At 38.4% G+C, this 17076-nt stretch overlaps 1 protein-coding gene across 1 annotated transcript in view; it reads left to right on the plus strand.

The window, feature by feature from the left end:
- The first annotated feature begins 10494 nt into the window (after positions 1-10494).
- The window catches only part of tfb1m (transcription factor B1, mitochondrial), a 49953-nt gene continuing 43371 nt past the window's right edge, over positions 10495-17076 (plus strand). Inside the window, exons 1-4 of the mRNA XM_063007446.1 lie at positions 10495-10520; positions 12610-12758; positions 12910-13061; positions 16474-16582. Coding sequence (XP_062863516.1) covers positions 12626-12758; positions 12910-13061; positions 16474-16582 — 394 coding nt within the window. The 5' untranslated portion in view covers positions 10495-10520; positions 12610-12625. The remainder of the gene's footprint in view (positions 10521-12609; positions 12759-12909; positions 13062-16473; positions 16583-17076) is intronic.

Raw genomic sequence — 17076 nt, forward strand, 5'->3', positions numbered from 1 at the left:
TTCGACACATGTGCGGTTCACGACACTTCTTATTAATCCAAACTTTGGTGGATTCGCATGTATGGCCAATCCCAGGCTCGGAAAGTCACATGCTGATCTTTGCATTCGTCCACTTCTGTGCATGCTCCTTGGGCTACTAAACAGGTTTCGTACACAGAGTTGAAGACCCCACCCCCTTTTGTCCGGTCTTTTCCGTCCAAGCAGACTAGTGGTCAATTTTGTCTGCTGCAGGCGCTGTGAATTGTGCCTGATAGGGGGCACCCAGCCGACTGGTAGCACAGCTGAGATTCGGAAAGAGTGGAACTATCATGCTGTGCCACCTGGATGCCCATAGTTTATTAATTTATTTATTAATTAATTTCTTTGATGTAAGTCAATTCTAAGAAACTACATCAAGATGTCCAGACTTGGTAGTGCACATTACTTTGATTGGTTATTTAATGGAATCTAAAAGAACTTATTTTAATGCTTTGTATTGACCGTTTGGTGATTTCTGTTCCATTTAGATTGAATGCCACACTAACAAAACATTTCACTGTAGAATCACTGAAGTCAGGTGTAACACATACTGTATCAGGGGAGGTTTATACAAACACACTTACAGTAATTATTATTTAAGATCTACAAGACTTTTGATTACAAACATATCTTAGTCTGCTAAGTTTGTTTAGTTGTTTATTCATTTTCATTAACTACTTCACCCTGGTCAAGTGAGTCTGGCACCACTTAGAAGTGCATACTTGGTGCAAGTCAGAATTCCCCCATAACTTACATGCTCACACATTCACTTACTCCTTCACCCACACTCAATATGAAGTAGCCAAATACATTATGTATGTTATTGTCGGTAGACAGAAACACAGAAAGAACATGCTAAACTTCACTTAATTATAATAGACAAAGAGCTGCTAAAAAGTGAAACTTTCTATTAAAACTAAATGAAAGTATTGTTATAATAACACTAGTGTAAATTCAAACGAAGCATGTTTAAGCTCCTGGCTGGTGTTGGGTACATATTTCATCCAGTGTGAATTTCAGGTGAGGCTGATAAATATGTAGGTAGCATCACTGAAAGCCTTAATTTATTTCCATGTTTAATTATTTCTTAATATTGGCATTCTAATGAAGCACCATAATTGGAAAGCCAGTACCAGCAGTTGCCTTTACAGCTCTTAGTGATTAATTCATACAAAAATTATTAATGAATGTGGTCTATTTTAATTGCTATGTAACCGTGTTTATAATTGCTCACACCTCCCCCCTAAAGTGACACGATGACAAATAGAAGTGTCATCTCAGAGTTTTAGCGGTGCTGTACATTTCCTTCCATCAAAGCAAAAACCTCACTGAACCTCCGAACCAATCTCAGTGAAATCATGTTCAGTACAAACAAATTAAAACCCTATTTCATTGTTATCTTAATTAATGTGTTTGCAAGGGTATCATTTACTGGTACTAACACAAACTAAAATGCATTCAGCTCTGTAGAATAATACAAATACACAGCAGGCAAGTTCTATTTCATTAACAAAAAAGATTAAAAAAAAATACTGATTAAACTTTTAGAGAAACAAGCCAAGAATATATTCGTTTCATTAATATTTTTTATATTTACTGTTGGTACATAAGAGACAAATATATGTATGTACATCGATGAGGCATAACATTATGACCACCTCCTTGTTTCTACACTCACTGTCCAGCACTGCAGTGACACTGAGTGGATAAGACACAGCAGCACTGATGGAGTTTTTAAACACCTCACTGTCACTGCTGGACTGAGAATAGTCCACCAACCAAAATATATCCAGCCAACAGCGCCCTGTGGGCAGCGTCCTGTGACCACTGGTGAGGGTCTAGAAGATGACCAACTAAAACAGCAGCAATAGATGAGCGATCGTCTCTGGCTTTACATCTACAAGGTGGACCCAACTAGGTAGAAGTGTCTAATAGAGTGGAAGGTGAGTGGACACGGTATTTAAACTCCAGCAGCGCTGCTGTGTCTTATCCACACATACCAGCACAACACACACTAACACACAACCACCATGTCAGTGTCACTGCATTGCTGAGAATGACCCAATCTCTACAATAATTGTAGAACTACAAAGTGCTTCTATATGGTAAGTGGAGCTGAAAAAATGGACAGTGTGTGTAGAAGCCAGGAGATGGTTTTAATGTTATGGCTGATCAGTGTATGTATAAAAGGATGGATGGATGGATGGATGGATGGATGGATGGATGGATGGATAAATTAATTGCAGTAGAATGTTATTATTATTGTGTTATTAATGTGATGGTGTGCATTTCCAGTCTAATGAAAGCAGTGTTAGCCAGACAGTGGTGAAATTAGTTTGTCCCAGACAGTGATGTGACTCATTAAATATTCTAATTGCAATACAACGAATTATATAAGACAGTTTATTATATACAATTTATTATGAAGACAGACTGTCAGTCTATCTTATCTGCAGTCTGTGTTCATTTATTCTGAAAGATTTCATTTCTCAACTTATACATCCTCCAAAACATACAAGAGTTCAATGAACATCACAGTATAAGCAGATACCATGTGTTTATTAAATGTAATTAAGTTTAAGTCTTACAAACCAACCATTTGTTAATTATGAGTGTTTGTTCTAATAAACCTGTAATTTGAAGTTTAGAGGGGACATAAAACCCCCTAATTTTGAGAAGTTTTGTACAGAATTAAAAGTGTTGCAATCAAGTTAGTGTAGCATTCAAGCTGTCAGGAGGCTAATATGGACCACTCTTGGGGATCTTCCCCGCTTTGCTCTGCTGTGAGAAGAACATCTTGGAAGTGAAGGCTTTTCCTATGCTAAATCTGTGTTGAGACCCTGGAGCAGTCCATCAATAGCTGGTATTGTTACTCTAGCTAACAATTGCTGTTCAGCATGTTAAAGGGCACAGCACAATGTTCAAAACGGCAGTGTGAACTTTTGTCACTAAGTCACTAAGTTAAGTTGACATTAATATCTGCAGTCAATGTCTGGCTGATAAAAGCAGTTTATAAGTTTGGAGGCCAGTAGGCCTGTGTGAAATGCAGGCAGTGAGGCAATGGGCCAACAAAACCAATTATTAAAGATCTCCCTCAGCTGCAGTAAATTAATGCTTAGTGAGGACCAGAAGGGCATGAAGTGTGCAGAGAAACAGACACTGTCAGTCATCTGCGCCTTTATGCCCTATGTCTGTCCATAATTACATGGCAGGTGGGCATGGTACTGTAACCTGTGCCCCATGCTGATTTATATGGTAGGTGGGCCATTTGCATTGACAAAAAAGAATACGACTGTATTGTATACAAACTGTAAACATCAGAGCCCAAAAGTATGTTTTTGATGCATTCAATGTCAGTTTTGCTACCACAATTAGTTTTAGTCACTTTGGATTACAGCTATGTTAAATGTCATAGGTGTAACATTTGTAGTGATGTTGACATGTTAAGCCAACAAATCTTTACTTCGGTAAAAAATAAACCACTTAAAGGTAAGATCTGTACATTCAGCAATCAAAACCAGACCATTTTATGTTTTGCATATCGTGCATTAGCTGGAATTTTGGTCCATCCTGATGGCCATTGGTCCATTCCTGCATTTTGAATCCTTTTTCATTTATTTATTTAATCAAGGTGGATGGGTGCCCTGTATAGAGTGTCTTTGTTCATTTTACCAGTGTTTCTGAGTAGCAGTGAACCCATTGCAACCCTGATAAAGATGAGAAACAAATACAAAAAAGTGACTGTAATGTCCTACACTAATCACATATTTAACATTTTTTGTGCATGTATTACATGCAGAACACACACTGATCACATGCTCCTGTATCTGTTAGACTGTATATAAATATTTAGGATGTAAGGGCATGTTTATTATGGGTCCCTGTAATGATTCAAAGTTTGTTCATAGAGGTCAGTGCTGTGGCATGTTTTTACCGCTAGGTAGAGTAAAGGAGTTATTAGTAATAGTGGTTTTTGGGAGAAAAAAATGCTTTCAAGTACATTTTGTCAGTGCTTCCTACAGTGTTTCACAATTAATGCAGCATTCTACAAATTTACAAAACAAGGAATGGTAAATACAAGAAATCCAGACCAATACCTGACTAAAATTACATGTATTTGTGTAAAAGGATACAAAGCAGAAAACACAGAAACATGAAACCTTTCAATTCCTCTAACCAAATTCATAATTTTATATCAATTTTATAACAAAAATTCTGTAACTATCCTTTTTTTATGAGCATGTGAAATATGTGATTAATATAGGAAATTACACTCACTTTTCTGTATTTGCTCTTTATCTTTATCAGGGTTGCAATGGGACCATTGCCATTCAGAAACACTGGTAAAATGAATAAAGTCAATCTACACATGGCACCAGTCTACAGGGCACCCATCTAGCTAGAATAAATAAATAAATGAAGAAGGCTCCAACTGAGTGGAATGGACAAATGGTCATCAGGGATGACCAAAATTCCAGCTAATGCACAATATGCTGTTGGACTGCAGAAGTGGTTTATTTTAAATGTAAATATTTGTTGGCTTTCCATGTCAACATCACTACAAACGTTACACCTATGGCATTTAACATAAGCTGCAATCTAAAGTAACTAACCACTGTTATCAAACAATTCAAGTATTCAGAGGTATAGGGCCTTTCTCAGGGGTGGGTCTTGAACCAACAACCTCCTGAACAATACTACAGTAAAAAATTAAAAGGAATTGGCTGGGCTAATATTCATGGTGTTGTAAGCAAGCATGACATGGGTTTAAAGACTCTAAAGACAGTTAAAGATATTCTTACCACCACACCCCCAAACCCACTGCCAGTCAGTTTCACACATGAAATTAAACTTTGGTTTGGTGTCACATCAAAAAACACAAGCACTGCCTTCCCAGCAGCACTAGTTAAAAATTAAAAGGGGTGAAAACATGCAGCAGCGAGGAGAGAAAATGATGAGCTTTCAGGCTAGCCTCTTTTGCATGCAAATCATATCTGAATTTCTCATTAGCATAAATGCATGAGCAACTCTAAATGCTTTTAATTTCCAATCTCAGTGAGCGGAGGAGTAATTTGTCACTGTCAGGGCAAAATCTAGATGGGGAGAGAACTAAAGGCAGCCAAGGACTACGCACCAAATTGAAATCATAGGCAGATTTCTGATTCGTTAATTGACTGATGTGTAGTTCAAGCGGGCTGCCTCAGAGGTGTAAATAATCATGCAGGCGTTCAGATCCAAAACTGGTAGGTGGATGTGATATAAGTGCATTATAACACTGCTGCAGAGCTTTTTCCAAACATAGACACTTCATTTAAAACAAGTAAATGAATTCATTGTTATTTTACAATTTAGATTATCAGGTGGTGTGATCACATCTTCAGAGAAAAGTAAAAAAAATAATAATAATAATACAAATAATTAAAATAAAGGTGTGGTTTTGTGTTTAATTATATGTTAAAAACCATACAATTATGATGTTGGAGTGCAGATATAAAAATATTCCAATCCCTAAAAAAATTAATTCCTTAAACATCACGAAACACAGCTGACAAAAAAACGTGGACCAAATGTAACGGCTACTCTGCAAATATTTTAATATATTTTAACTTTAATTTAATTATGGTTACTTCAGTCTACTGTCAGATGATGTGGCTTTAGGGCATCGCTGAGCTCCTGGACAGTCTGTGGCACTACTTGGTGGGGTTGGATGCAATGACACATAACATCCCAGAGGTTCTCAGTTAGATTCAGGACTGGGGAACATGAGGGCCATCAGTGTGGCATCAATGCCTTTGTCATCCAGGAACTGCCTACACACATGAGGCCGAATATTGCCCTGCACCAGGAAAAACCCAGGGCCCACTGCACCAGTATATGGTCCAACACCTCCCAGAACCTAACAGACCATCAGTTTGTGACCTAAAGCTCAAACACAGTTGGGTTATGCAGCAGGACAATGATCTGAAGCACACAAGCAAGTCTACCCCTGCAGGCCTCAAAAGACAAAAAACAAAATTAAGTTGTTGGATTGGCTGAGTCAAAGTCATGGCTTAAATCCCACTGAGATTCAGCGACAAGATCTTAAATAAGAAGTTTAAAAAGTTAAAATTAAAACAATTCTGTGAAGAAGAGTGGGCATAAATTCCTCCAATTTCATTGTAAATTATCTTAAACGTTTGATTGCAGTTGTTACTGCAAAAAATAACAGGTTTGGGTTAGGTTTGGGGGTAATTACTTTTTTCTCATGGGTGATATAGACATAAACTAGAATAATCTTAATCTTCAATAAATTGAACAATCATTTAAAAGCTGTATTTTGAGTTTACTTGTGTATTAAAATTAGAGCACCAGTTCAATCTGCAGTTTAAGACTTATCTAAGATTTACAAGTAAGACTCTGTCTGAGTATTGCTGAAGGTGTGATCCAGTAGCCCTTATTCACACTGCTGACAAAAATCACCTTTGTGCTGAATTAGATCAACTGTGAGCAGACACACCCTCAAAAATGATCTTGTGGCTAAATAAAAGTAGGGTTGCCAACTTTCAGAACTGGAAATAAGGAACACCCTGGGCTGGCGGGTTGGCGGGTGTTTACCTGAGCAAACAAAGTAGTTTAAAACTGACAGCACTTCTCATTGGTCGTGACTCCTGTACATTCTGTGGGTGCTGGAACATGACAGACAGCCAGGCTGAGGGAGAGCAGCAGTTTCCTTATGTTTCATACATATAGGCCTGTCTCAGTCTAATCTGCAGCATTTCTCTCCCATTAATAAAAATACGGAACAAAGTGCGTCCCGTATCAGTTTAATATGGAACACGACGTTTAGTTTTCAAATAAGGAACGATTCCGTATTTTACGGGACGGTTGGCAACCCTACCCTAAAGTGATATTATGGGCAGTTGTAGCCTAGCAGTTACTGGACTAGTAATAGAAAGGTTGCTGGTTCAAGCCTCACCACTGCCAGGTTGCCACTGTTGGGCCACTGAGCAAGGCCCTTAAACGTCAATTGCTTAGACAATATACTGTACTGTCACAGTGCTGTAGGTCGCTTTGAATAAAAGCGTCTGCTTAATCCCGAAAATGTTAATGTAAATTAAATCTAGAGGAACACCAATCAAAAGATTAACAGTTGTTTTAGCAGTGCAGAGACCAGCAGATTGACACTAAAACATAAAACACATTTATTACAACAGTATTTTTGTCAATTATCAGAAAATACACACAATGTTGTTCAATGTTATTTAAATCTTGTGCTGTCTGTGCTGGCAGAATGGGGTATGCAGAAATACTGTGGACACATATTGCCCTCCAGTGGATGAAAGGATGAAGAACCTCCAGTGTGAGTTGGATTATTGTTTTGCTGGATGAGAAAAAGCATTTGTTTACCTGAAACAAGATGACAAACGTTCTTTTCCTGATGCCTGTATGTGTTCCTCAATGTTTAAGGAACAACTTATCCACAGAAGAATCAGCACACAGACTCGTAGATGCTGCCATTAACATCGCTTTTATTATTCCTCTCTTCACCTTGTAACCACACATCTCTTAACCGTGAACTCCCTTTATTGGCTGAACTATGACATATACATATCACTACATCCCCCTCTTTCAGCTGTTAACCTCTCTTTTATTATTGTCCATAACCAACTCTAATCTGGAACTATTATACAGCTGGTCTTTGCTTCTATCAAGTCTCTATGTCTAACAACAATTCTAAACGTGCTCTATATTTTATTCCATATTTTCAGACTCTATTTCTTTTTTTTAATAACCATACTTTTATCTAAGCTGAACGCCAGGGTAGACTACCTGGACATTCTGACTCTGCTGAAGGGGTTTATTCTGCCCTTTTCTTGACAGCAGGTCATACTAATCTATCTTAAATTTCTTATAGGTTCATTCTTTGTGGAGGACGGGAAATTCTCCCTGACCTTGTCCTCCTCCCCTCCTGGCTCTGCTGGACTGGTGATGGACAAGCAACCAGCTGTGCTCTGTTTCTTCTTACAGTGCCCAGATCAGTGTGAACATAGTAGGAACGTGGCATCCCAGAAGAACCTTGAACAGTTCCCTTGGTATGAGATGTTCTTATCCACACTTTCTGTTCTGGAACCAGAATGGGTAGGTCTCTGGCTTTGTGTCTTCTGTTGAACACATCCTCTTGTTTCTCTTTCAGTAGTTTATCCTTCTCTCTGAAAGCCTGAATGTTTGGCCATCTCGGGTTTAGTGTGTGCGGAGAAACTGGGATGGTAGAGCGTATTCTTCTTCCCATTAAAAGCTCTGCCGGTGACACTCCATGAGCTAAGGGGGTCGCTCTGTATGCCATTAGAGCTCTTTGAGGATCCTGATTTTTGTTCAGGAGTTGTTTTACTGTACGCACAGCTCTCTCAGCCTCACCATTGCTCTGTGGGTACCGTGGACTACTGGTAATGTGAGTGAAATCATAGTCCTGAGCAAATTCTGCAAATTCCTTGGAAGAAAACTGAGGTCCGTTGTCTGTTACTAAGATTTCTGGAACCCCATGCCTAGCAAAAATTCCTTTAATTCTTTTACTCACAGTCTCAGTGTAAGTCCAACAACACTTCTGACACCATGTATGTGTTCCTCAATGTTTAAGGAACAACTTATCCACAGAAGAATCAGCACACAGACTCGTAGATGCTGCCATTAACATCGCTTTTATTATTCCTCTCTTCACCTTGTAACCACACATCTCTTAACCGTGAACTCACTCTATTGGCTGAACTATGACATATACATATCACTACAATGCCTATGCCCTGTCCAGGGTGTTTTGGGGTGGCATAAAATGCACCGTCACCCAGACTTATTTCAACACTTAGTAAATGTAACAGTCTTAGTTATCCCTTGTAGCATGCACATACATTCAATGTTTATATTGTTATAGCTTACAGCTGTTCCTTAATTGCCCCATGATTAGTCTGTATATTTAGTACCCCTTTCCAGGGGTGTCAACTGCTGGTTTCCTTTTTTGTTTTTTGAGATCTTGTGTTTTGTTCTTCTGCTATTGTAACGTTTTATACTGTATAATGTTAATCAGGGCACTGGTAGCCCAGTGGGTGAGGTGCTGGATCAAGACACATTAGAGCCAGGTTGCCCCTGTTGTGGCACAAAATGTTCATGCATAAAACCAAATTTTTAACTTAAAACCCACTGCAAATATACGTTTTAAAACCTACATGTTCATATGTTATACAAAGCAACATATATAAGGAGAGGTGACTTTCAACTTTTTCATAATTGTTCTTCCATAACCTGGCCAGTACATATGGTAATAATTATTAAGTTTGTTGACCCGCTGTCATGTTTCCTCGTGTTGCTTTATAATGCATTACAACTTGGAAGTTTACATCTGAAACCATTGCTGCCATGTGAAGAGATAATGTAGCTGTACCTTATAATGTTGTACAAAATTTAAAAAATAAATAAATAAAAGTAAGGAGTGCAAAACAGAATCACTATCAATAGAAATAACTGGAATTATCCTTTAACTAATGATCAGTGAGAGAGAATTCTGGAAAATTCTGGCAATCATTTTAGACGTTAAGATGCACAACCAGCAGCAAAGACTTTAATTTTAGTAGTGTTTTAAGAAAAGAATGGAAGGGGTTTCTTTATACAGAAGACTTGATTGATTGTTGTGGGGCAATAACAAAGCCAGTACACTTTTCACAAATATTGTAAAAACTTTAATTATGATGCTGGTTTAATGTTCAGACATGTTATGATCTTTTTAAAAGTGTTAAATGCATTATTTGCTTTTATTAAAATATGTCTGTTTAAAAACTGTATAAAAGTGGTAGCTCAGTGGTTAAGGTACCGGACTAGTAACTGGAAGGTCACCCACATCTGCCAGGTCACCACTGTTGGGCCCTTGAGCAATGCCCTTAACCCTCAGTCACTTGCAATGTATACGGTCTCAATTGTAAGTCGCTTTGGATAAAGGCGTCTGCGAAATGCTGAAAATGTAAATGTAAAATTAACTAGAGGTCTGTCATGAGTTTAGCATGTTATCCCAGTTGTCTGCAGGCGTTTAATTTGTGTACTGTGATTTTCTTCCACCTCAGAAAAGGTATTCGTGTGGTGAACTGCAATGAATTAGTGCACTGTTCAAGATGTATTTCTGCCACGCAGCCCTGTGCCAACTGATTCTGGGTGGTGCCGGACCCACCGCGACCTCCTCATCAAGATAAACCGGTGACTAAAAGTAAGCAATGGAAAAACCCGTATGGTTACAAATAGCTGTTTCTCTCAATCGTAAAGAAAGGTACGAGATACGAATTTGATTCATTTTAACGAACCGATTCATCGGAATCACTGAAATGAATCATTTTGAAATTCACTACAACAGTCTGTAGTGCTGTAGGTCATAGAAAAGCCCCGCCTTTGTTCTTTCTGATTGGCTAGTCTGATTAAACTCGGCATTTCATTGGTCGAAACAGTGTCAGTAAAATTTCAATAACAAGAGGCTGAGCACGGTGCTGGTGAGGACAACGTGTCTTACTCTTCATCATTTAATTTAAAGATTATTGTGTTATTTATGGTATTATAAGACGTGCGATTTCTTTATTTAGCAGAGTGGACAAGGTTTTAGCTTTCATATACATGGATATTTATTGACATATACACATTTAGTAGTTTGATTAGCTTATTAGCTTAGCCTGCTACACTAACTTCAAAGTGCTGTGTGTTAATTTAGAGGGTCAATTAAACTATTACTAACGCCAGAGTGTTTCATTAAAAACTCATATTTTTGTTGGTATATGTGACTTATATTTGCTTGATCATGAACAATTATTTAGCTGTTTATGCCACAATTTATTTCATGCATTAATAAATCTAAATGCCCCAGTATAAACTAAGTAACTGGAAATCACAGTGTTCCGTGCAGTAGAGTTTACTCTGTTTTTATTTGTCTTATCAGCCTGCATGTCAGTACGATTAATATTTACTCAAACCATGTATTCTACTCTTTACTGTCCAAAAGAGGTAATACACAATTCTACTTCATATAATACAAAACCAAATAAAAATCAGCTGTACGGAACACTGTGCCTTCACAACAAGACAGAAATTGGACAAAACTGATTGCCTTTAAAAGATGTTAATAATATTATTAACAGTATCTTATGTCAGTACCATGCAGAATGTCTTTAAACTTTTAAGCATCAACTGTTTTACTGTCATTGTCTATTAGGAAATTATATCTGTGTGTTTGCTTTTATGCACCTTAACATCGAGTTTGTCTGAAGTAGCTGTAACTACCATTTAAAACTGGTGTCCAAATACTTTGGTTCATTTGGAGTATATTTATAATTGCTACTCTAATTTCCCCCTATTTGTTTTCTGTGTATACGTTTCCCCCATTGGTGCCACACAGCTTATGTGAATCAGGTTTGTTCCCCATTTCCACTATCTATCTGGTTAGAGTTTAGTATGTTCTCCTCGTGTCTTTGGTTGTCCTTTCAGTTTCGCCCACCCAATACGACAAAAATGTTAAGCTTTCCTGTAAGTGTCAATGTACAAGTAAGTGTGTGTTGTCCTGCTCATTATTAGGGCTTTTCTCTTGTCTTGGGCCCAGTATTTTTGCAAAAGGCTCCGGACCCAGAGCAGTCTTGATTGCTATAATGTGTTTTTTAGAAGAATATATGGATTCATTTGTTTTGTTTTTGTAGAACAATTCTGGTCTTTTTTTTAAATTGCAATTTATATTCATAGCCACAAGAGAGCGCTGTTGACCGTGTTTTATAAGGACCTTCTGTTACAGCTATTGATGCAGGTACTTTAAGACATGAGGTCAAATTCATGTTGCAGAGATTGATGAGATGCACTTCTGCTTTTCTTTTTTTTATTAAGTTGTATGAGCTATAAAGCTGTTAGCTGTAAAATTGTAAAAAAAAATACATAAGGAGGTTCAAATTGAAACAATTCTAATAACGAGTTAGACCTTTGAAAATGTCACACATTTCTAAACATTAATGTATGAATTCATTAACATGGTGATAAACTTTTTTCATTTACAAATTTAATACTAACAAGTGCCTCTAAAAATGACCTGTTTGCATTGGTAACTGCAGTGGTAGCTCAGCAGTTAAGGTACTGGGCTAATAATCAGAAGGTTGCTGGTTTATGTTCTACAACTACCAGGTTGCCTTGCCCAAGACACTTAAATCTCAATTGATTGTATTGTATTTAGTCACATTTGTAGGTTGCTTTGGATAAAGCCTCATTTCAGGCAGTTGTAGCCTAGCGGTTAAGGTACTGGACTAGTAATCAAAAGGTTGCTGGTTCAAGCCCCACTCGTGCCAGGTTGCTGCTGTTGGGCCCTTGAGCAAGGTCCTTAACCCTCAGTTGCTCAGGCTGTATACTGTCACACTTATGTAAGTCACTTTGGATAAAGGCATCTGCTAAATGTAAATGCTAAATGCCATAAATGTAAATGTATCACATGGATTTTAAAGAGGCACAAATATCACCCTGATCAAACTAAAGCCTCCTAGTACCACCAGCAACTCATCTTTCTGGAACACACATACGTTTTAATACGTCTTTTGTGCATTTGATCTGTTTTAGCTTTTCTGTTGTGAGAATGGCAGCATCTGGAAAAGTGGCGTCCTTTCGCCTGCCTCCTCTCCCCACCATTGGGGAAATTATAAAGCTTTATAACCTTAGAGCACAGAAGCAGCTCTCTCAGAACTTCCTCCTGGACTTAAGGCTTACAGGTAAGATTGACTGAATGAAATACTAAACATACCTGCTGCAGGTGCACGTATATAATAGGTGGGTTTATCACAGTATGAGATTAAATATGACTCACCTAATGCTGGCTGACAGCGTTATTGGTTCATAGATCAGTTTTGATTTCCGTTGCAGATAAAATAGTGCGACAGGCAGGAAACCTAAAGGATGCCTGTGTGTGTGAGGTGGGACCTGGACCTGGAGGACTCACCAGATCCATCCTCAATGCAGGAGCAGCCGATGTTCTGGTTGTGGAAAAGGACTCGCGCTTTATACCTGGATTACAGGTTGGCATATTATTGTTGTATGACAATCTGCTTGATGGTTGGATGGTGAATTTATGTAAAGATGCAAGAAAAAGTTTGTGAACCCTTGTAAATGAGCAAAATACTTGGTTAATAAAATACACTCTAAAATACACATACAAAAAAAATCAAGAGAATACTAAAATCACACATTGGATCTCGAAGGTCGAATGATTCAAGTTGGAAATCTTTTATATAAATTGTGTAATTTTTTGAGGAAAAATGATGTGACAGCGGTCACAGCGGTGGATTCAAACACCAAAAATCGAAGTAAAAATCAGATCACATGCTGATCCAGTTTGTGTAAATTTCATTATGGCTCCCACTCTCTTGTCTGTCACATGTGCTCACTGTCATGGAGTCTGTTGCTGACAGTTTATTCGAAAACATGCACACCAGTAGTCCACTCGAGGTCATTTTGTAGGGCTCTAGCAGGGCTCCCTCTGTTCCTTCTTGAACAATGAAGCAGATAGTGGTCCTACTGCTAAACTGATGCCATTCTATGGCCTTGTCCAGCCCTTCATGTGTTGGTATCTGCTTTGTGCTCTTGAGACTGTGCTGGGAGACACAGTAAACCTATTGTGACAGCATGTATGAATGTGTTATCCTGCAGGAGCTGGACTACCTGTGCAATCTTAAAGGGTGGCAGGTACCGCTTCATGCTACCAGTAGTGACAAGGACACTAGCAAAAGACAAAACTAGAGAAGAATCAGTCAGGAAGGATAAGAAAAGTGTAATAGTCTGGCAAAAAACATTTTTGGGGGTGGTCTTGTTGCCACTTTCATTTGCACTTAAGCAGGTGAAATTTATTCACAATCACTTATGCTTCCAAACTGGATAGATTAAATCACTGACGTTTAATTGACTTTATGTTATACTAATGATTAAGTGTTCCCTTAATTTTTGAGCAGTGGATATTTTGTTTTGGATTCTATTAGTCTATAATACTGTAGACAAAGACAGAACATAAATTAGTAACATCATATGTGTTAATAGTAAAATCATATGTGTAAAGTCATATGTGTTAATTAAAGTAAGTGATAACTCATTTGAAAAGCAGATTAAAAGCACATTAAGCTCTAGACTTTTGGCAGCGCTTGATAGGTAGCACTGGCGCCTTACAGCAAGAAGGTCCTGGGTTCGATCCCCAGGTGGAGCGGTCCGAGTCCTTTTTGTGTGGAGTTTGCATGTTCTCCCCAAGTCTGTGTGGGTTTCCTCCGGGAGCTCAGGTTTCCTCCCACAGTCCAAAAACATGCAAGTGAGGTAAATTGGAGATACTAAATTGTTCATGACTGTAAAGACCTGAACTGATAACTAGTAACTACCTGTCCTGTCATGAATGTAACCAAAGTGTGTCAAACATGACGATAAAATCCTAATAAATAATTAAATAAATAAGCTCTAGACTTAAAAAAAAAAAAGATTGTTATAGTTAATCAAGTTGGAGGTGATATAAAGTCTTAGTCTTTCTTTATTCCTCAGTAAGAAAGCTGTTTAAAAGATGCATGCTACAATGAAAACAAACTTAGTGGCACTTGGAAAAAGATTAAGATTTAGTCTACAAAATTATTTATTTGGTTTACATTAATTCACAATATGGCTAATTAGTCTAGCCGTAGCTTAGTGGTTAAGGTATTGAACTAGTAATTAAAAGGTCGCTGGTTCAAGCCTCACCACTGCCAGGTTGCTGCTGTTGGGCCCTTGAGCAAGGCCCTTAACCCTCAATTGCTCAGACTGTATACTGTCACAGTACTGTAAGTCGCTTTGGATAAAAGCATCTGCTAAATGCTGAAAATGTAAATGTAGTCTACAAGTTGATAAAATGCAGTTTTGTTCTACTTCTTTCACAAATGGTCATTCTGCAAAGACAATATTAAGAGGATCTATAAAAAGAAACCAAAATGCCTGCAGAAGTCTCCTACAATTACAGATAGATAAGATGAAAGTTTAATTTCATGGCAGAAATGCACAAAATTGCAAAGGTAAAAAGATACTTCACATTACCAGCATTATCACCCTAACTGTAAAGCATGGTGAGGGGAGCATATGCAATCACTGAGGGAACAAAAAACAACTTTTATCATGTTGAGTATTCTACTTGGACTCCAGTACAGATGATGTATCATGACCTGAAGTTTATTAATTAAATCTAAGAATGATACACATTTACATTTTACTTTTACATTTACATTTTCTGCATTTAGCAGATGCTCTTATCCAGAACGACTTACAGAAGTGCTTCCATAGTAAACATTTCAGTTCTGTAGTTTTAGTAAACAGTCAAAGAACACAAATCTGCTGAAACCTGTTAGAACCAAAGTGTTTTTTTTTTTTTTTTTTTTTTGGAAATGGAAAAAAAATGTTAGTAAATAAATACAAGTCAGCTTAAGTGTTTAGTAAAAAGGTGGGTTTTTAATCGTTTTTTAAAGACAGCAAGAGACTCAGATGTTCGGACAGACAGAGGAAGTTCGTTCCACCACTTGGGTGCTAGAACAGAGAAGAGCCTTGATGCTGATGCTCGTCTTCCTTTAGTCCTGGGTGGAGGCTCAAGTCGAGCGAGACTAGTGGCTCGGAGGTTGCGTGATACAGAGTGGGGTTTGATTAGACCACAAAGGTAGCTTGGGGCTGGTCCATTTTTGGCTTTGTAGGCGAGCATCAGTGTTTTAAACTGAATGCGTGCAGCTACAGGAAGCCAGTGAAGAGAACGCAGCAGTGGGGTGATGTGGCAGTGTTTGGGCTGGTTAAAAACCAGACGGGCAGCTGCATTTTGAATGAGCTGCAAGGGTTTAATAGTGGACATGGGAGCTCCTGCCAGGAGGGAGTTGGACCAGAATCTGGGTAGCTTCCCTGGAGAGAAATGGTCGAATCTTCCTGATGTTGTACAGGAGGAACCGGCACGATCTTGTCATGTTGGCTATATAAGGAGAGAAGGTCAGCTGGTCATCCAGGACAACACCAAGGCTTCTTACCTTATCAGATGGTCTGATCTGGGAGTCATCAAGAGAGATGACTAGGTCCTGGGTTGGAGACTGATCTCCAGGAATGAGCAACATCTCTGTCTTGCTGGGATTAAGTTTTAGATGATGAGCTGACATCCATTGTGAGATATCTCGCAGACATGCTGAGATGCGAGCTGAGACTTGTGTGTCTGAAGGAGGAAATGACAGAACTAGCTGAGTGTCTAGTTCTGTCCAGCATACACATTTTACAACTTTTCCTCATAGTTGTGTAAATCTGACCAGCATCTATCTCACACTGTTAAAGACACACTGCTTCTACTGCTAACTCTACTAGGTCGTTTCAAAGGGTTCACAGTCTTTTTCTTGCAGATGTTTATATGATCTTACTTTCTCAGGTATTAAATCAGGTTTTGTTTGTTGTATGTTTGAGCAGCTTATATCTGAGGCGGCTCCTAATAAAGTCAGAATAGTCCATGGAGATGTTCTCAGTTACAGGATGGACAGAGGTTTCCCAGCCCATATAGCCAGAAAATGGGATGAGGGTAAGCGACATTTTAATCACATTGTCTTGTATGCATGTTTATTTAAATAACAAATCTCAGTGTACTGCTGTTTTAATGTATAATATGAAGTGAGTGAAGTAATAGCTGATCCTTTAAATTATATGTTAAATAGATAAATAATAACCATGAAAACACCTGTATCCCATTACAGTCCCAATCTGAAAGTTTAAGCGGGTCATAGAGGAAGTTTACAAAATTCAACATGGCTGGAGCGAAAAACTGTTCTGAAGAGAACAGAAAGAACTTTAAAATAGCCGTAAAGCACGCAGTAAGACTGCTTAGGTGACACAGCGGTAAAACCCGCTAGCACAACAGAGCTGACATTTCTTGTTGGTTCGAAACTCATCTCTGCCATCCGGCTGGGCTGGGCTCCTAAATGAACAACGATTGGCTGTTGTTCATACAGGGTGGGAGCCAGAGCCAGGACCTCATAACTGATGCAATTACAACCTCTGCTGGCTGATTGATGGCGC

The sequence above is a fragment of the Trichomycterus rosablanca genome, chromosome 13 (genome assembly GCF_030014385.1).
Source record: "Trichomycterus rosablanca isolate fTriRos1 chromosome 13, fTriRos1.hap1, whole genome shotgun sequence".
NCBI classification, from domain to species: domain Eukaryota; kingdom Metazoa; phylum Chordata; class Actinopteri; order Siluriformes; family Trichomycteridae; genus Trichomycterus; species Trichomycterus rosablanca.